Source organism: Theobroma umbraticum, unplaced genomic scaffold (assembly GCF_002168275.2).
Source record: "Theobroma umbraticum cultivar Fairchild unplaced genomic scaffold, ASM216827v3 scaffold_44.0, whole genome shotgun sequence".
Lineage (NCBI taxonomy): Eukaryota > Viridiplantae > Streptophyta > Magnoliopsida > Malvales > Malvaceae > Theobroma > Theobroma umbraticum.
This window is the reverse complement of record NW_018397255.1, coordinates 5,535,871-5,556,850: the sequence shown is the minus strand read 5'-3', so window position 1 is coordinate 5,556,850 and position 20,980 is coordinate 5,535,871. Positions and strand designations below refer to the sequence as shown.

General features: G+C 33.5%; 3 protein-coding genes across 4 annotated transcripts in view; all 3 read left to right on the top strand.

Annotated features, from left to right (window-relative positions):
- The window catches only part of LOC110408916 (4-hydroxy-tetrahydrodipicolinate reductase 2, chloroplastic-like), a 5,308-nt gene extending 1,574 nt beyond the window's left edge, over positions 1-3,734 (top strand). For both annotated transcript variants that reach the window (XM_021418060.2, XM_021418061.2), the window contains exons 3-9: positions 1-196; positions 507-640; positions 731-805; positions 2,133-2,234; positions 2,700-2,809; positions 2,906-2,993; positions 3,446-3,734. The exon at positions 1-196 is cut by the window's left edge and continues 42 nt beyond it. In XM_021418060.2, the coding sequence (XP_021273735.1) occupies positions 1-196; positions 507-640; positions 731-805; positions 2,133-2,234; positions 2,700-2,809; positions 2,906-2,993; positions 3,446-3,514 (774 nt within the window). In that variant the 3' untranslated portion in view covers positions 3,515-3,734. The remainder of the gene's footprint in view (positions 197-506; positions 641-730; positions 806-2,132; positions 2,235-2,699; positions 2,810-2,905; positions 2,994-3,445) is intronic.
- A 526-nt stretch (positions 3,735-4,260) lies between these two features.
- On the top strand, positions 4,261-9,777 carry LOC110429500 (ribonucleoside-diphosphate reductase large subunit). The gene is made up of 17 exons (XM_021445572.2): positions 4,261-4,984; positions 5,082-5,143; positions 5,235-5,322; positions 5,859-6,122; positions 6,226-6,466; positions 6,558-6,634; positions 6,769-6,939; positions 7,025-7,117; positions 7,206-7,355; positions 7,451-7,537; positions 7,649-7,813; positions 7,900-8,019; positions 8,142-8,344; positions 8,428-8,577; positions 8,695-8,842; positions 8,945-9,028; positions 9,135-9,777. The coding sequence occupies exons 1-17, from the start codon at positions 4,757-4,759 to the stop codon at positions 9,225-9,227; spliced, it is 2,424 nt and encodes an 807-aa protein (XP_021301247.1). The 5' UTR covers positions 4,261-4,756; the 3' UTR covers positions 9,228-9,777.
- A 6,466-nt stretch (positions 9,778-16,243) lies between these two features.
- Positions 16,244-18,370, top strand: ABR1 (Integrase-type DNA-binding superfamily protein). Its single transcript, XM_021418070.2, has 2 exons — positions 16,244-16,977; positions 17,496-18,370. Exons 1-2 carry the CDS (start codon positions 16,542-16,544, stop codon positions 18,200-18,202), a joined length of 1,143 nt encoding a protein of 380 aa, XP_021273745.1. The 5' UTR covers positions 16,244-16,541; the 3' UTR covers positions 18,203-18,370.
- Positions 18,371-20,980: the final 2,610 nt, after the last annotated feature.

Below are 20,980 nucleotides of genomic sequence, written 5' to 3'. Positions count from 1 at the left end.
GCAGCAGATTCTGCTGGACTTCATATTGTTCCTGTGTCTTTTGGTGCAGAGAAGGAGTCTGGGAAGACTATTGAAATGTGTGGCAAAGAGATTTTGGTACATGGTCCTTCTGAAAAAGAAAGCATCCTTGCTTCTGTCTTTCATGAGTATCCAAACCTGATCGTGGTAGACTACACTGTGCCTGCCACAGTTAATGGTATCCTGTTGAGAACCATACATATAAACCATATTATATTTCACATTAATGAAATAAAGTAAGCAAGCTGAACTTGAATGAGAAATTTTTTTATAGTCCAAGGAATAATGTTTCTAAAGGCTGAAGCCTGTTTTAGAGATAATCTATTGCTGTGACTCATTTTTTTTCTCAGTTATATCATGAACTATCTTATGATAGATTTGTTAAGTAAACATGTGCATGCTACTCAAGTCCAACATTATGAGTTGATCTTTTTATTTATTACCTTTTCTTTAAAATTCTTTTGGGGGTGGGGGTGTTTGAAATATAGATAATGCTGAGCTATATTCCAAAGTCGGAGTGCCTTTTGTTATGGGAACTACTGGTGGAGACAGGGATCGACTGTATAAGACTGTTGAAGATTCAAATGGTTATGCTGTGATCTCACCACAAATGGGGAAACAGGTCATCTAACCCTTAATTAGTTGAAATACCACTACAAATACTTTGAAATCATAGTTTCTTTTTGTATCTTAATACTGATATCTCTGTTAGGTTGTTGCCTTTCTTGCAGCCATGGAGATCATGGCTGAGCAATTTCCTGGAGCCTTCTCTGGATATTCTCTGCAGGTACTTTTAATAAGGTTGTTTGGTAAGAATATTCCAAAAGTGTTATGAATGGCTTGACTGAAAAATAATTGAAGGGTTTTGGCTTGTGACTCCTAGTTACAGTAACCTTTATTGTTGTGCAAGTGTCATAGTCCAACCCCATGCACCCAATATAAGTAATTCTAAATTTCCAATTGAGGCTTACCTTGGTGCAATTCTTGGGATTGAAATTGTCTCTCATCTTTGTGATTTATATATTTCTAAGCTGTTTCTGATGTACAAATAAGCCTGGATGGTTCTTGTGTAGTGATCTTTTATGTGTCTGGTCTCTTAATTGTTTCTTCCACTGTGACTTCTAAGCCTTGCTTTAGTTAAATCCATTGAAAATTTGTAATGCAATTTCTGGTATTTTTTCTGTCACTATTACTTTGAAATGCCAAGCTATGTCACTATTACTTTGGTATATTTAATTAAGAGAGCCACCAAAAAATCTTGTTAATGTAGATTCAAATGCTGAAAAGTTTGCAGTATTTAACCTTTGAGTTAATATTTTGCTGAAATCTGAAAAGCATTTGAAATGAGTTTTGACTGATTAGGTATAACCAATTGCACAATTAAAGAACAATCGGGGCTGTAAAATGGAACTGCTTGGCACACTATCAAAAAGCTAGTTTGATATTGAGATGTTTTGAAGGGACGTTGCTCCAACTCATCATTTTCCTTGAAGTACCCTTGTATGACGCATATCCATCAGACATGGGTATGGAGGTCTGACCTCTCATATACATGAAATAACTTAAAAAAAATTGAATGTACACGTGTCTGATACATATTTTATCCAATAGTCACCCTTGAGTCTGAGTTGCACAGGATTTCACTATTGGAAACAATCAAAACATATGGTACTTTGGTGCTTTTCTCTTGCTTCATTCTTTTGATAATAGCTGCTCAATAACCTTTGTGCCAAAAATGAAGAACTGAAATATCTGTTAACTTCTGGAGTTTACAGCTTGAGTATGAATCTAATTATCACATCCAATGGTGTTTGCATGCCATAGGGAGTTTAGAAACTCATCTTGGCCTTGTTTTCTGTTAGTAAAATTTTTTTGGACTTCTTTCACTTTTCTTCAATATTATTTGTAATCAGTTGTCATGTCTGTGCCATTAGTCCTATTGGTTACACATTAATTGTCTTCACTAATCTTTCAAAGTAGAGCCTTAGCTCATTTTAACTTAAGAAATACCTCTTTAGACAATTGAATTTCAGAAATTAAAAGGTGATTGTATTCTACTAAGTTGATTCTTATGTGCTAGTAATAAAGCTGATGCTTATTTTTTATAATTCTAGGTGATGGAGTCCCATCAAGCAAGCAAACTGGACACCTCAGGGACTGCTAAGGCTGTAATTTCTTGCTTTCAGAAGTTGGGGGTGTCATTTGGCATGGATCAGGTGCGTGGTTGTCATATATTCTTGTGGCATTGGTCTTATGCATAATCCTATACATTCATAAATATGTGTGTTTGCGTTTAGATATCTTGGTTCCATATGTATAAATGTTTTTCCTGACATGTCAATTCAGAATTGTTGATTGGCATAATTATAGAAGTTTGTTCTTCCTTTTCTGATCATATTGCAAGTTCTCTACTACCTTCTCTAGTTGCTTTTTATTTTATTCTAATTCATTTTTTGGGAGTGGGGTTCATATATTTTCTCAATGAAATTGAGAGAGAGAGAGAGAGAGAGGTTTTTTTGTTTTTAGTTTTTTCTCATTGAGGATATTGCTTTTAAGATTGACGAATAATGGTACATCTACCAATCTGCAACCCACCAGCTTATTGATATATTCCTTTTATTAAAGAGCTCTTTCTAAAATTCGGACTTCTCAATGATTGATGCTTCCTTTTCTTTTTTCAGATACAAATGATTCGTGATCCCAAGCAGCAGATTGAGATGGTGGGAGTTCCAGAAGAGCATTTGGCTGGTCATGCTTTTCATTTGTACCATCTAACATCACCTGATGAAACGTAATGACTAACATTCTTATCTATAACCTATATCTTTGTCAACTTGGAAACACCAAATGAAATTTCTTTGATCAATTTTTGAAAATACTTCTGCAGAGTTTCATTTGAGTTTCAGCATAATGTTTGCGGCAGATCAATATATGCCGAGGGTACTGTTGATGCTGTACTTTTCCTTGCTAAGAAGGTGCTGTTATCTATTTTCCCCTGCCACTTTGAGTCAAATTTAGTCTTTTACAGAACGTTTTGTTTTTACTGTTTACAAGAAGATAGTCTTTGAGGGGACTGCCACATGCTCAGCCAATAGTAGGTGGGATTTTGAATATCTGTGGGAACTATCTTCAACTCTATGAACTTAATATTTTTTGGTCTTGTATCTCTATATTCAAATTTCAAAGGAAATTGATCATGAGTCTGGATGGATTAATGATACCCTGATTATGTTGAAAAGACTGCTCAAGGAGAGCATTGCATTTAGTGGTTTCAGCTCATGAAAATTGTATTCTTTGCAGTTGATTATGTTGATTGTAAATGTCTTGATCTTTTCCTTTCTTGGGGCGGGTTAAGAATTCCATTGGCATAGTTCATATATACTCTTTATATCACCGATTTTGATTGTAAATATTTTGCAAAGTGCAGGTTCAGTCAAATGCCAACAAGCGCATCTACAATATGATTGACGTCTTGCGGGAAGGTAGCATGCGATAATACGGTGTTTCCATGCATTGTTGTTGTATAAGTGTATTCCGCAGCTCAAGATGTTTAGGATTACGAGACACAAGCAAAGGCAATTTTGTAGCGAGGGGCGTGGGTCTTCTCCGTTCCTTGCAGTTAGTTGGTTTAGTGTAAGAAGCACAAGATGGTAACGGCATAATAGTTTAAACCATTTTTTTTGATCTCTTAAAAAACTTTTTTTTATTAGGTTTAATCAAGCTCTTATTGATAGAATTATAGAGTCGTTATCCATACTTTGGTGGAAAAATGAAAATGTAACATTACATGATCCATAGTGATTTTACTATCTAGGAGAAAAATATGTTTAATATATAAAGGAGAAAATTGCATAAAACAAGAACACAGATGCGCAAAGAAAAAAAAAACAAGAACACAGATGCAGCCTATTTTCATTATTTGTCAGTTTCAGTTGCACTTTAAAGAGCCAAACTCAAAATTAAAATAAAAAATGAGAATAAAATTAAAATTAAAATCCGAAAGTTATGATTAAAACCAAACACTAGCAATAAATTAGGATGGCTCTAGTTTGAATATTTGGGTTGCTGTCTTGCAGATGTGTGAAGATGTTTCCCCACCGAAGCCTCAAGCGGGGTCCACGCGAACATTAATAATCCCCGCCAATAAAAAGAAGCGCGCTCCCGCACCAATCAAGCCCAAGTTTTACTCTCTAAATCCCAATTCTCTAAAATTTCAAAAATTAAACCCAAATAAAATAATCCCTTAGTAGTAATAATAGAATAGAACAAGCATAACCAAGGCAGCTCCAGCTCCAGCTCCTCCCTTAGAATCTTCTTTCGTACTCTTCACTTATTTCTAAAAAAAAATCAATTAAAACGTGGACCCCAGTCGCCAGCTCTCCTCCCCTCGGATCTTCCCATTTACCCGCCACCTACGCGACAAACAACAAATCAAAAACTCAACAACAAACGCACCCAAAGGCCAAAAGAAAAGCAAAAGCATTCAACGCTCCCATCCCAATTCCCGTCCATTTTTAGGCGGGAAAATTTCAAAAAGTCCTACCAAATTCTAATCACGAGGGAAACCAAAAAAATATTTTTTTTTCTAAAATCCCAAATTTTAAAATCTTCGTAGGTTTTAAGGTTTTATCCCCTCCTTATATATAATCCGTTTCGGGTGACTCATTTGGATACGCCGAAAACCTGTTCGACGAAATTCCTTCGAGAGAGTGAAAAAAAGAAGAAAGATAATCTAAAAATGTATGTGGTTAAGAGAGACGGGAGGCAAGAGGCGGTCCATTTCGATAAGATAACGGCGAGGTTGAAGAAGCTAAGCTATGGACTTAGCATCGACCACTGCGATCCGGTTCTGGTGGCTCAGAAGGTCTGCGCTGGTGTTTACAAAGGGGTTACTACTAGCCAGCTTGATGAATTGGCTGCTGAAACCGCCGCTGCCATGACCGCTAACCACCCTGATTACGCTTCCGTATGTCTTTATTATTATTATTATTATTATTATTATTATTATTATTATTAATCTCGAAACTTATGGAATTTTTTACTGATTAAATGTGTGATTGCAGTTGGCGGCTAGGATTGTTGTTTCGAATTTACATAAAAATACTAAGAAGTCGTTCTCTGAGACGTAAGTACTTTTGATTTAAAGTAACAATGCTTGTTTCTTTGTTGCGATGGAGAAAATTGATGTTTTGGAAATGAGTGGTTAATAAATGTAGGATTAAAATCATGTATAATCATTTCAATGAGAGATCTGGACTGAAGGCTCCTTTGATTGCTGATGATGTTTATGAGATCATCATGAAGGTACAATAATCATCTCTTCTTCATTTTTCTTTCCTACACACTCAAATTTGGTTGTTCCTTTTGATGTATGTCGATATTAATTTCTAGTTTGAAACATGGTAAAGGTTAGAGGTAGCCTATGATATTTTTCCCTTTTTGTAAATGCCAAAATTGTGTTTGGTCTTACAAAATCTTGGCGTGTTTATAGAATGAGAATTTTGGAAATGGAAGTGATCCTATTGTATTATAGATATAGCATGCTATCTAACTTACGTCATATGATATCTGACTGTGCAAACATCAATGTCTTATAAAACCAATAGCGTCCCCTAATCCTTAAGTTCAGCCATGTAATATATTTGTGAAAGGTAGAGTGTTTGAATTTATTGTTGGTTATTTGTTTGGTCAACTTTTTTGCTTTGTTCTTTAGATATTGTCACTTTTAAAACCTTTTAGTTATTGCTATTTGAAATCTTTCTTTGCATTTATTTTTTAATTCTGTTTTCCTGTAATGAATTTTCATACAAAGTTAAATTTTATAAATGTTTTTGGTTTAGAATGCTGCACGGTTGGATAGTGAGATCATATATGATCGGGACTTTGACTATGATTACTTTGGCTTTAAAACCCTCGAGAGGTCCTACCTCTTGAAAGTTCAAGGGAAGGTTATAGAAAGGCCTCAACACATGTTAATGAGGGTTGCTGTTGGAATTCATAAGGATGACATTGATTCTGCTATAAAAACTTATCACATGATGTCTCAAAGATGGTTCACTCATGCTTCTCCGACACTTTTCAATGCTGGAACACCAAGGCCTCAAGTATGTTCCGCACACAAACATGAGATTAAGTTCTCAACTTTAATGCATTGTTCATTAAATTCTTTTGCTTACGTGCATAGTTCTTTGACTTGTGTTCTGGCAGTTGAGCAGCTGCTTCTTGGTGTGTATGAAAGATGATAGTATTGAAGGAATATATGATACTTTGAAGGAGTGTGCTGTTATTAGCAAATCAGCTGGAGGGATTGGTGTCTCTGTTCACAACATTCGAGCCACAGGAAGTTATATTCGTGGAACAAATGGTACATCTAATGGCATTGTCCCAATGCTGCGAGTGTTCAATGACACTGCTCGTTATGTTGATCAAGGAGGAGGGAAAAGGAAGGGTATGTTCATATTGCTGTACTTTTCTGTATTATGTTTTGTGACAATGTTTGATTCTACTTTTATTAAAAATGATGTCTGTGATGCATTTAGGTGCTTTTGCTGTATATTTGGAGCCATGGCATGCTGACATTTTTGAATTTCTGGACCTGAGGAAGAACCATGGAAAGGTGCTTTTGTATGGTCTGAATTTGTTTGCATGAGCCGTATTGTTTGGTTGTTAACTTCTATCTTTCTTTGTCTGATTTACTGCAATGCTGTATGTTATATTATATCCAATAATGTACATGTTCTGCTGCTATAGGAAGAGCATCGGGCTCGTGATCTATTTTATGCTCTTTGGGTGCCTGATCTCTTTATGCAAAGAGTCCAAAGTAATGGGCAATGGTCAATCTTCTGTCCTAATGAGGCTCCAGGCCTGGCAGATTGTTGGGGTGAAGAATTTGAGAAGCTGTATACTCATTATGAACGAGAGGTTAATACTGTTGTACCTTTTGTTAATGCTAGTACATTTTTTCACAAATAATCAGTCACTAAAAGTTCTTTTGTCTTTCATTTAGGGCAAGGCAAAGAAGGTTGTCCAAGCCCAGAACCTGTGGTTTGAGATTCTGAAGTCACAGATAGAAACTGGGACCCCTTACATGCTATTCAAGGTGATTTGTCCAAACTTCTTATTGTGCATTTGTGTTCTCAGATGAGTATTATGATCTCAACCCTTGTTTCCCCTCACTTTTATTTCAGGATACTTGCAATAGAAAAAGCAACCAGCAAAATCTTGGCACCATTAAATCTTCAAATTTGTGTACTGAGGTAATTGAGTACACAAGTCCAACAGAAACTGCTGTTTGCAATCTGGCATCTATTGCGCTACCAAGATATGTGAGGGAAAAGGTACGGGATACATGGTGCTTATGTTGAACATAGTTGTGCTCTCTTAGTCTTCTTGTTAATGCAGTTAACCTTATTTCTTCTTTTATCTACTTCAGGGGGTTCCACTGGAGTCTCATCCATCTAAGCTTGTTGGGAGCAGAGGTTCTCAGAATAGATATTTTGACTTTGACAAACTGGGAGAGGTTTGAGCCTTTGCCTTGCAAATGCACATAGCATATCTTTATGATGGCTTGGATATATCTTTTAATATTTTTAATAATGATTGTGATTCCTTTTTCTGGCTGTTGTGACAGGTTACTGAAATTGTTACAAGAAATCTTAACAAAATAATTGATGTTAATTACTACCCTGTTGAAACTGCCAGAAGATCAAATTTGCGCCATAGACCAATTGGTATTGGAGTTCAGGGGCTTGCAGACACATTCATCTTACTTGGCATGGCCTTTGATTCGCCTGAGGTATATTTGATCACAAGTGCATTGATTTGGTATACATTTTAACTTCAATTAGTTTTGTCTGATAGTTTACTGGTGTCTAATTTCAGGCTCAACAGCTGAATAAGGACATATTTGAGACCATATACTACCATGCTTTGAAAGCTTCTTGTGAAATAGCTGAGAAAGAGGGGCCTTATGAGACATATAATGGGAGTCCTGTGAGTAAGGTATGTGATTTTGACAATACTTTGAAATGCATTTGGTTATTCAATGTGATTGCAATGCCTTGATAATACTCATGTCTTGTTGATCTGTTTTGCTCACTGCTGAGTTGTCTGCTACCTTGCAGGGTATTCTTCAGCCAGACATGTGGGATGTTGCTCCTTCAGATCGGTGGAATTGGAATGCTCTTAGGGATAGGATTGCTAAGAATGGAGTGAGAAATTCACTTTTGTTAGCGCCTATGCCAACTGCTTCAACTAGCCAGATTCTTGGAAATAATGAGTGCTTTGAGCCATATACTTCCAATATCTATAGTCGAAGAGTTCTGAGGTTTGTCCTGGCTTCCTATTATGCATTCTCCTTCTATTTATTTGCTGTCCATTGCTGAAAACTTATGTTCCGTCTGTCTCCAGTGGGGAGTTTGTAGTGGTGAATAAGCATCTTCTTCATGACTTAACTGAGATGGGTCTTTGGTCTCCTGTTGTTAAGAACAACATAATTCATGAGGATGGTTCTGTTCAGAATATTCCAGAAATACCTCATGAACTGAAAGCAATTTACAGGTATGAATTGCTGTTTTCTCCATTTCCCTTCTCTCACTATCCTCCCAGGCCTCTTTTCTTTTTTTTATTACCTTTTTATTGTGAACCTAAGGTTTATATTTCTTTTTAATTTATCAGGACTGTTTGGGAAATCAAGCAAAAAACACTGGTTGATATGGCTGTTAATCGTGGGTGCTACATAGACCAGAGCCAAAGCTTAAATATACATATGGACCAACCTAATTTTGGAAAACTAACTTCCTTACACTTCTATGCCTGGTCTAAGGTATTAACACTTGGCCTTTGTAGTGACTAAACAAATGCAAATGCCAATGGATGCATAAGTTTGCTGATTCATTGTTTTTACTCAATGTCCTTAACTATATAGGGTTTGAAGACAGGAATGTATTATCTAAGATCACGTGCAGCAGCTGATGCAATCAAATTCACTGTTGATACTTCCATGCTTAAGGTAATGCATAGCTATTTGTGTTAAAAAGTTTCATCACATCTCCAAGGTCATTTAATTTGTGAGCTCTATTGCATAATAAAAATCTTTGTTATCTCTGGTAATATAGGAAAAGCCCAGGGTAGAAGATGATGATACAAAAATGGCACAAATGGTATGTTCCCTAACAAACCGTGAAGAGTGCATGGCTTGCGGGAGCTAAGGTTGAAAGGGCAGTTGTTGGTTTTAACTTCCTTTTCTGAGTTTCGGAGCTTCAAAGTGTGATCAAGTATCTAAGTTAATGCTTTAACTTTTTAACTTCTCTGTACAGCTACGGTTTTGGTATCTGAAGGTTGCCTACTTGCTTCTCAGATTCTCAGTGACAATTATATAAAGCAACTTGCTTAACGTATAAAGTGGTGCACTTCCATGGAAATGTCCAACATTGCTTCAAACTTGAAGCATAGAAGCCGAATTGGTTTCAATAATCTGACCAAAATCTAAAGGTAAAATGACGTTAAGTTGGAAACCCCATTATCTCATCAGGCCAGAAATGGGCCAGAGGCCCAAAACATGGGACTACAAATGATCTCATCTAGTATCTATTTGCTTGGAATGCCATAAAAAATGTCTTAATTCAAATGTTTGATTGTTGTACATAAACACTCTGACGAGTTCACAGTTTTTCTATTAAAAAAAGGGTTGTTGACTATTGATTACCGTCCATTCTCCACGGTTTTCTGTCACACTGGGCTTATATTATACCAAGCCTAGAAACAGTTGAGGTCAAAGCTCAGAAGAGAGTTAGAGCGCACCACTGGGCTCTACAATTTCAGATGTCAAAGAATATATTACGTTCATTTCACATGTGTGTACCATGAGTCCATCCGACTCTCCGGTCAAATAGTTTGCTCATAATTTTATTTGTTGAATTATAAGTTGAATAATTATTCTAAAAATTTAATATGATATTAGAGTCCCTATTCGCAAACCTTCGAACCGATTCCTCATCCTTTAACCTCGTATAAGTTTGAGTCATTGCATATAACTAAAAATATTAAAGTCAGGAAAATCTCATATATACTCAATTAAAAGTACTTTAAATATTCTTATAAAATAGATCAAAATGGTGATTGGTAAAATTATATTCATTGACCTTACAATAAGGTTAGATTTACTGGTTATAATATTTAATAATAATAATAATAATAATTTGTATAACAAGTAAACGATAAAAATAATTTTTGAACTTATCCATTTTATGTTAACAATGTAGGTAATTTTTAAATGTATTTATTTTATTTTAAATGTTATTTTATTTTTAATTTTTTTAATCTTAAAATATAAGAATATTATTCTTTTCAATATTAACATTATATCTAATTAATTTAATTCAATTAAAATTATTACTATAGCTTGTTAAGTTAAATCTTATATATTTACATTAATATTTTGACAATATTTATTTTATTTTAATGAGTTTTTATGTTAATTCTTACATCTTTATGTCAAAACTCTTCAATGATAACTTTTAACAATAATTATTTTTATCATTATTATTATTTATTTTTAAATTAAAATTTGTAAATCATTAAATACTTTTATCTTGATAATATAAAATTAAATGTTTGATTTTCATTAAAATTGGATTTTTTTAATATGCTATGTTAACTATCACATGTTTAAGATTTTAATTATACTTATATATTTTACTTTTATGAGTTTTTACGTTAATTCTTACAACTTTATATCAAGGCCTTTCAATGATAACTTTTAATTATAATTATTTTTATCTTTACTATTATTTATTTTTAAATTAAAATGTGTAAATCTTAAATACTTTTAATTCGAGAATATAAATTTAAATGTTTGTTTTTCTTTAAAATTAAATTTTTTGTAACTTAATTGACTTGTTAGATTTATATTAGCATTTTAAATATATTTGTTTTACCTTTATGAGTTTTTATTCTAATTCTTAGAATTTTATATCAAATCTTTTCAATGACGACTTTTATCAATAATTATTTTTATTATTATTATTATTTATTTTTAAATTAAAATTTATAAATTATTAAATATTTTTAATCTAAGAACATAAATGTAATGTTTGTTTTCCACAAAACTAGATTTTTTTTTTACTAAATTAACATATTACGTTAACTTTCACACATTTATATTAAGATTTTAAATTTATTTATTCTACCTTTGAGAGTTTTTCTTTTAAGTCTTTTCAATGGTGACTGTTAATAATTATTATTTTTATTTTTATTATTATTTATTAAAAAATCCTCACCTCTTTAAACTCTTTAATTTTATGTTTTATTAACCGATTGACTATGTTTATCAATTTTTTTATTAATTTTAAATTTATAATTATAATTTAATTTTATAAATTGAGTAATTTTTATTAATTGACCTTCAATAAAGTAAAAAATAACGATCTTATTGCAAAATTTACCTATCAAAATAGGTGGTGAAAGAGGTAAAGGGTAACTGTCATAAGAGGGAAATATGGTCCCAAATAAATACTAAATAGTAGTATCACTTCAAGAGGCGGAGGGGGGGGGGGGGGGCTATGGCAGGGGGCCCTGGCCCCCAATATTTTAAAATTTTATAATATTTTTTATTTTTATTTTAAATATTTATAATTTTGTTTTTCTCTTTTAAACCAATTTTATAATTTTATCTTTTTCAGTATTAAATTTTGTATATAGTTTTTTAAAATTTAAAATCCTAATTCTGTCAACTGATCACTATCAAGGGCATTGAATGAGTACCGACCTTCAGTTTGACGTTACGATAAAGGCAAAGAAATGAGGTAACCAATCTCCAGGTGCCCAAATCAAAGACCCTGTCATAAACATGTGCCACGACACAATTCTACCGTCCTTGCCGCTCCATATTCTAAGCCAACTTTAATTCCTAGACTTCTTGAAGGTCAAAACTTAGGCATGCATTTCCACATTTCCAATTCTAAACTAATTCCATTTGAATACTTAACATTTTGGTTAAAATAATTTCTTTTTAAAATTTTGTATAAAAGATGATTAAAGTATAATTATAAAAATAATTATATTTTATGTATCAAATTTTACGCATATATTAAGAAGTGGTAGGCGTCACTACCTGCCACCCCTTAGCTCTGGCTTTGACTATTTATATTTGCTTTCACAAAACGCCATTTTGGAGTAAAAGAGACACAAACGTAGTATGTCTACTCTTTAGGTTTGGTAGGAAAATAAAAATGGGACGTAATGATACTAATCATAAGAAGAGATGCTGGGTGTCGAAATTCTCAAGGCATTCATCGACTATTGTGGGGCTTGCACATGGGGTAGCTGAAATTCAGTAAGTTTGATCAAAACCCAAACTGATTGTCTTCCTCTGCTGATTAATTCCATCATTTGACCCGACTTAAGATGCAACCCTGATATTTTTATTCCTTCCGTTTGCTCCCTACGCAGGAACTGCAAAGACTTTCCTACTAAGCTGCTATCGAAAAGGTTTGCTTAGTTTTGTAGGCTATGGTTGGAGTCAACTGCAGATTGATGAGTTGAGTAAACATCTCATGTCGTTTTCTGGGTTTGTATCGAGCATGGGGCTATCCTAGGACGTGACATGCTGCGAAATTTGACTCGTTCTCTAAGCTGCTTATTGTCTCTTGCTTCATTTTGAGGTTGTTCTACTTGTGGCGGGACTTTTGTTACAGAGGGACCCTAAAAATACATGGTTATCGCGTTATTAAGCCGGCGTTTTAGAGTCAAACAGGATCTCGACGACTGTTCCTTCATCATTGTCGGAGATGGTCTGCACCTTGTGGTTTCACGCATGTCTTTTCTGCCTTGTCAAATATTATATTTAGACAGGAAAAGTAAGTTATTGAATTTAATGTCATTCCTAAAATGATTATATTACAAGATTTAAGGTAGATTTTGGATCACACATTACTGATAAAATTATTTTAAAAATAAATATTCTACTTCATGTGTCATTGTATTATCATTTTTTCTTCAAAAATTAATCTAACTATGTGTATAACATCTATACTTTTAGATCTTTCAAGTTCTCTTTACTTAATATGTGATTAAAACTTATTTTAACATTCTTTGAAGTGTTTGATATAACACATGTATAATCTAAAAATTTTACATAAACCCATTTTGTGTGATGTCAAAAACTGAACACTTACTGAGCTTGAGTAAATACTTCTTTACGTATGTTATATACGATATCTTTCCTGCCCTAGAGGAAAAAAAAAATCATTTGAGAAATGATTTTTTGCAGTTCATATAAATTTATCATCTAAATTTAAAAAACATGTATTAAGTAGCAAAAACTACATTTATTTAACTCTAATTTATATTTATAATTTATTTATAACATATATAAAACGATAGATGTTAGAAAAATTTTTAATTATCAAAAAATAGTCATATTTATTTATTATATTTTTAAATTATCATTTCAAATATTTTTATATTTATAAATATATAAGATTTATCGAATTTGTAAATACTAACTCTAATTAAATTGAATAATTTTCACAAAAGAAAAAAAAAATTTTGTTGTTTTAATAGTATTGAATAATTTATAAATTAATATTAATATTACAAAAGTTTAAATTATATATATAACAAAAGAATAATTGTTTTTCAATTATAATTATATTTTATTTGTAGACAATTAATTTTATATTTTAATAACCAAATATTCACATATAAAGTAAGTGATACTAAATATTAAATTTATATTTTAAAAAGTCAAATTAAAATCTTCCTTCCGTAACAATTATACTGTGCCAATTCAAGCCAAAAATAAAATAGAATAAATATCTTGTAATTACAAATTGTCGTGTATTGGTGAAGAATAATATTTAAACAGTAGTATAACACATGAAAAAAGCGAGCTTTAATTTATTTTCACAAATCCTGTGAAAAGCAAAAGGTCGCTTCAAAAAACAAGTGGACAACACGAGTGATGGATGTTATCCAATTGAATTAAACAAACGAAAGACAAATGTCGACGGTTCCAGAGTTCGTTACAAAAGTACTACAAGTCTTCTCTTGGATATTTTCTTCTTTTTTTTTTAAATGGTTGTTGCCCATCCAATGTCCGATCTTTGGCTTTGACTCGCCTGTCACACCATTTGGAGTCAAATTCGTTTGCAAAGTTAATTAGCCAACCATATCCAAGCCGTAACCATTCAACCAAATATAAACTATAATAAATTTCAAATGTAATCTCTCCTGAATCGAAAAGCACAAGTATGGACATAGATTTTGTTATTTATTTCTTTTATACCTTAAGATTCTATGCAGCAACAGAGGTGTACTTTCAGAATAATTTAATCACCGTACTATTCCCAAACCCAAGTTGCAAGATCGGATGATTGAAGTACCTAATTGCACAAATGAAAAATTGTAATTTAATTTGCAAATTGTAGGGATGCAAGAAGTTTCAGTGGAGACAACTTTCTATTATTACTATCAGTTTTTGTCTTTGGGTCAATCTGGTCTGAAATTGAGCTGTAATCCTTGTTTCGTAAGTTCTATGCTCCACCGACTTCCGTCCATTGTGGCCACATGTGATGAATGAACCTCGACATTACCATTAATTATTTTTCTACTATTGAATTTTCGGTGCTGAGTGAAGAACACTGCAATTCATGCATAGTATATTCACATTTTTTATTAAAGTAAAGCAAAATGTAATTTAGAATTATTTTTTATGCTTTTTTTCTTTTCTCGATAAAGCTTTATTAATTAATACTTACTTTATCTATATATGTTTCTAACTTCTAATATAAAAAGATGACATTTTCTTAATTTATTTTTGAATATTTATGTATTTAGTTTAAAATTTTACCGATTAACCAAAGTAGTCCCAATTCAAATGGTCCATGCAAATTGTTTTCAAAGTACAAAAGTGTGATATGACGCCACAGCTTGATTAAATATCTCCATTTGAATTTCACAATTGGCAATTAAATTATGGAAGAGACATTTTCTGAGGGAGGGATTCAATTGAGTGGTCTTCATGAAATGACGGGCTTAACAGAAAATCTACAAATGGAAGGTCGACCGTCCAAACGTTAACTGGAAAGCAAAAATGTGGTCCGCTGCACAGGACAATTGGGTGAGGGGGCCCACCTAATCTATGCCAGTAAACCGCGTCCTTTTGATAGATCACTTTTGACTTTGGTCCGCCTTTGACAAAATGATTTTGGATTAGGAAACACCACCGCTCTCTTCACCGATAAAAAAAATTCCACGTCATCTACCACCAAAGGGTTGACATTTTTTTCATTAAAAAAAAATGGTGAACTATACATTTTTGGACTCCTCCTTTTTGTTGCGTATTATTTTCATATATAAGATTATAAGAAATTAGGAATTTTGCACGTTGGGTTTACCAGAAATGGAATTGAAGTGGATAAGTCTGGGAGGTGATTGAGAATATAAGATTTCATTAAATGAACAATTCTGTAATGAAATAATCAATTTGGGCATGTATTCCATTGATATTAAAAGCTCAGCATTTTATTTTATTAACTTTTCAGTTTTCTGGCTACTTTGTATAATAAGATAAGTGATTGTCGACTCTGTTTTCCACCTCAAAATTTCCTGCAACTTGTTGTTTGAACTTCGAATTAAGAACTAAGATTCCTGATGTTATTTTACAGCATTAACTAAGCTTTTGGAAGCTGTATTTTACACTGTTTGACAATAAAGAAGAAAAAAAAAATTAACTGATCAGTTCTTTTAAGTTTGTGATGTTTTCATATTCGAATTATGTGAGTGAGTAAATTATTATTAATTTGGATGATATTTGTTGTACGATGTTGAAAGTATTTTTAAACACCCAAATAATCGAAATTAATGACCGGTGAAATAGTAGCAGACAATAATTACACCAAAGAAAAAAACTTGGAAAGTCATTTTTAGCTAATCAAGTTTAGCCTTACTAATCAAAGATCAATTATGTAATCAATAACGAGGTGATGAATCCAGCATGTCGGCTAATACAATTAAATTACAAAAAAATAAAACCCCTACGCGCAAATCCGGCCAAGAGGGGTTCCAAAAACCCCGTTCACACTTAAAAAACATTATTTTGAGTTTTGCACTAGTCACCTATCCAATCCCGTGGAATCCTTCAAATCCCAATTTGCCAACCTGCCGTATCACTCTATTTTTTTCATTTTATTCTTGAGTTTTTTTGGCAAACAAACAAAAATCGAGTTTTCTTGTATAAACAATAACCCACGGCCTTAAATCAATTTCACTTTCCTACCGTTTTCTAGACATAATACTTGCGCCTAAAATGAAAGAAGCGGCTTTCAAATTGAACCGACTCGACTCTTCAAGTCCAACCCCACCCCATGGCGGCAAGAGTGCCCGACATACTTTGCCTTGTTGCCTATATAGCTGTCCCTTTCCTTTTTTGGGTGCTGAATTGAAAAGAAAGAAGCTTGGTTAAGTTCTGTAAGAGTTTTTTTTGCGAACGTAGTTATCTTTAGATTATTGATAATTATTTGATGTGCCAAATAAAGAAGGTGGCGAACAAGAAAGGGAAAGTTGAGATTAGCAGGGGAAGTGTCGTCGACCAAGACAATCAATGGTTATTGATGTATCAGCCGCATATGATGAGAGAAGAAGGCTCGTCGTCGATGCTATCTGAGGATCGCAGGGAAAGGGAGATGTCAGCTATGGTTTCAGCTTTGACTCATGTGGTAGCTGGCGATGTGCCTGATGATCAGGAGCTTGCTGGTGATGGAAACTCGGATGGTTGTGATTCAAGTATTGGTAATTACATTAATACTACTTCTTCATGGGGGTTCGGTGGGCAAAAGAGAGGAAGGGAAGAAGAGGGAGCCGGAGGAGCGATGGCGGTTGAGTCTGTTTCTAAACTTTGTTCGCAGTTTGGTAAGTTTCCACATGGAGGGAGAGGGTCCTCTTCTGCTGGTGTACGAGGTAAGCTAACTTGCAAGTTGCGTAAAGTAGAAACATAGTACAAATTATTAATGTCTCTCTTAAAAAAATTCATTCAAAAGTATTTTTCTAGTTAGTTCTAGTTATTACAACATATTACCTATAGACTTCTCCATGTAATATTATTGTAACCTTAACAGTATCCTTGCTATTTATAGTATATTCTGATATATACGTTAAGCCCTGTTTTTAGCCCAAAAAACCAATTTATTTTTCTTCTTTTTGTTTTTTCTTTTGCAAATATATATTATAATGAAATAAATTTTCCTTTGGTTGAATCATTTTCTATTTTTAATGTCATTCTTCTTATAATCCTTCTTTTTGTTATTCAAGACTCATTTTGTTTATTGATATTAAAAACTTTATAGTGTTCTTAACCCTTGCATTAGATTTTGGTAGCATTGATATGAAAAAGAAATAGAGAAAAAGAATAAGGACCTATAATATAGATCCAATTTGTTACATATTAATATTTCTAGTTTTCTGCTATCAAAATGCAGTCACAGAGGCAAACGCCCCAGCACAATTGGTTCCGACATATGAATACACGAGCAATGACAATTACAGAGAAGAGCCAAGGAGAAGATACAGGGGAGTGAGACAGAGGCCTTGGGGCAAGTGGGCGGCAGAGATTAGAGACCCCTTCAAAGCTGCCAGAGTATGGTTAGGCACTTTCGACACAGCGGAGGCCGCAGCCAGAGCCTACGATGAGGCTGCCCTTCGCTTCAGGGGCAATAAGGCCAAGCTCAACTTCCCTGAAAACGTCAAACTCAGGTCACCTCCCTCCAATCCAGCAACAGCCCAGTTCACCACTTGTGATTCTGCTACTACCCTTATGTCCATTCCAACATCTACTGAGCCGATCGTTCACTCACAATCTAATTACTTGGTCCAAAACCCTCAAGTTTCCGGTGGCTATCTTGACTATCCTCAGTTTGTTTTGGGTCCCAGCAATGATTTTCCAAAACAACAACAGCAGCAGCCCTTGAATCTGTACGAGCAAAGAGTTTTGTCAACTTCAGTAGGTTCCCTTGCACAATGTTGTTCATCAACTTCTTCATCATCATCGAAGTCATATCCTCTTGCCTTCCCGAGTCAACCGTCGGGCTATCACCTCAACTTGGCTAGCAGTCAAGGTGGCGGTGTTGGAGATTTTTCGGTGCATACTTCGTCAGATTCCAGTCATTATACTTCAACCTCTGGATAGTGGCTTTCTGTACTAGTAGTGTTTACCTTTTTGGTCGTTGTATGCTGTTGTTAATTACATCGATTGCGATTATTGTTTTCAGTTTTTTTCTATTTGGAGGGGTTACGTTTTCTAATATCTTAGTTTGTACTACTAATTATTTTAGGAATTATTGACTTGTTTTTTTAATATATCACATTAACAATATTTTTATATTTAATTAAGAGATAACAATTGGAATTCAAACTCATTATTAAATCATATATTCGAATAAATATTGGCATCTTTCATTTTTTAGCCCATCTCTTTTTATTTCTCTTCAAACAAAAGATTTCAATAAAAGAAAGCTTTCAATTTAAGATTTGAACATGACGTTAGAGCTTATAATAATAATAATAATAATAATAATGATATTAATAAAAGAAAAAGGGCTGCTGACGTTTAGACTGATCGGAAGGGAAGTCTACTCTATTCACAAGGACTTGGATTATTGGCAGGGGCGGTGAAAAGTTTGGAACCTCCTTTTCAAATTTGCAACGTGCGTATAATTATAAAACAAAGTTTATAGAAGAAAAGTCAAACACACCTTCGTACAATTACAGCCTGTACGTGCAACCATATTTTTTGGTGAATGTGATTAGCTTAATTAATTTTTATAGTTTTATTTAGATTTTTTTAAAAAGAAAATATTTATTAAATTCTAATCATATAAGAAACACAAACGTTAAACTTATCATTCACCAACAGCTTTCTAGTGGCTAAAGGTGGTATAACTTGAATAATGTCTTAATTAACATAAGAATGACCTCCCTTTGAAGAAATTGCCTGCACCACTTGCTTGCTATCCACCTGGAGCTCAACGTTATATTTAGATTATTAACCAAAAGGTTTGGCTTAAGGTTAATTAATACACATTCAATCTACATTGGAAAAATAGCAAGTCATGTTGGATTCAAATGATGGTGATAGTTTTGGCGTTAACAAGGAATGTCTGGATCTTTATGGGGTACAGGACCAAAACAATTTGTCTAATTCCGGGGTTCATGTCGTAAGATTAGTAAAAGAAAAAAAAATAATTAACTGAATGAAACTTAATGAACTCAAATACCAATGTCCAATACTCCAAGAAAAGAAGAAGAAACTTCGTGCAGAGGCTGTTCCTTGCGTATCAGCAAGGAAGTTTTGATAGGTCAGTGATAAAGAAAAGCATCGATCAGGATCAGACGTGGACTCCCAACGTTTCTTCAAGCTTTTGTGTTTGCACGATTCAAGTTTTATCCCAATCTTAAAACCCAGCTTCCACGAACCAACATAGATCGACACTTATCTCCGTATCTGCTTTTCTTTTTCGTCTCCCTTTCTGATGATAAAGGTGCCTGCTTCCTAGTTAGATTCCACATCTTTCTTTTATCCTCGGCGATAACACCATATCAATAATTCGTTTAATTTAATAGGGAATGATATTTTGTATATAAATATTTTATAAGTGATATATATATCTATTGTATTTAAAATTGGAAAAATGGGGAATTCAATTTTTTATTTTAAAATTAAAATTAAGTAAACATATATTCTTTATTAATAAATAGTATAGTACTCGGTTCGGGCCTACGAAACAGGGGCTGCGCCATGACCCTTGAACACCGCTGGTGGTGGGGATGCATTGTACGGTACTTTTACGTTTTTGTCCCCCTTTTAGAGAGAGCCCACTCTTAATAAATGGAATGAAACGGTGAAATTGCATTACATCAATTATAAGAAAAAGAAAAACATAAATTGCACAAAAGTGGACATAAACCCACAGTTAACTGATTAAGGCAAATTGTTAATAATACAACAATGAATCTAAATCAGGAATTACAATGAATAGAGTATAGCCAAAGATATACTATAAACATGAATTTTGTTATGTATTTTTTTTTTGCAAATGAAAGATTTGATGAGATAATGAATATCGATGTGAAATCTTTAATTGTATAATTTTTATTATAATCAATAATATATACTTTTACTTGCAAATTTAATAAACATTTATTATCTCAAAACAAGGTGCACATAGATAAGACATATCATTAGTAATTCGATTAATGCATCTATTATTAGAACCCAACTGCTCTGATGATAAAAAGCTTCTACTGCATACGGACGGTAGAATATCAGTTGGAGGTTTTGACATTATGAAGAGTCCAAGAACCACAAGGCTCAAAGACCTTCTTGTAACTTCGCCGGGGAATTCATCGTTCTCAGAAGTATCAAGTTGCTTCGACTTCATAGCTTGTAATAGAGATTTGCACGCAACTCTCATTCAAGGATCATAATCAACGAGTCGTAGCTCTCTTTAACTCTGCAAACAAAGTAATCATCAAGCCAGCTGGAATCTACTCGCCAGAATATCAATTTCCCCACTGCCATCACACTAATATATATAAAGCTCCCTTCCTTTTTAACAAAGAGCTTGTTGCTATTGTGTCACTCGATAAGCTTGAAATGATACAAGATGCTAGTTGCTCAGGACAATGAAGCAACATATAGAAATCCAGCAAGTTTTCAGCTATCTACGTGATGTCAGTGTCACCAACGCTATAGTGAAAAGCCAAAGAGGATATTATGGCACTTAACCATGGGAATGATTTTAAATCTTGAACAAGGATTAAGTATACTAATAAGTGATGAGAAATATATTAGATTACGCACTTGGTTCATGTATTTCATTAAAATAATAAATTTAATATAAATGTCTACGTGGTAAGTCTCGCTAGGTCAATTTTCATCTGCAAACATCTCTACAGGCATCTATGG

Bases quoted from the DNA above. Each gene is read 5' to 3' on its own strand.
- LOC110429500 (XM_021445572.2), top strand. From the start codon at position 4,757: ATGTATGTGGTTAAGAGAGACGGGAGGCAAGAGGCGGTCCATTTCGAT. The intron at 7,814-7,899 runs GTATATTTGATC...GTCTAATTTCAG, and splicing joins TGGCCTTTGATTCGCCTGAG to GCTCAACAGCTGAATAAGGA. The intron at 9,029-9,134 runs GTAATGCATAGC...CTGGTAATATAG, and splicing joins TTGATACTTCCATGCTTAAG to GAAAAGCCCAGGGTAGAAGA.
- ABR1 (XM_021418070.2), top strand. From the start codon at position 16,542: ATGTGCCAAATAAAGAAGGTGGCGAACAAGAAAGGGAAAGTTGAGATT. The intron at 16,978-17,495 runs GTAAGCTAACTT...ATCAAAATGCAG, and splicing joins CTCTTCTGCTGGTGTACGAG to TCACAGAGGCAAACGCCCCA.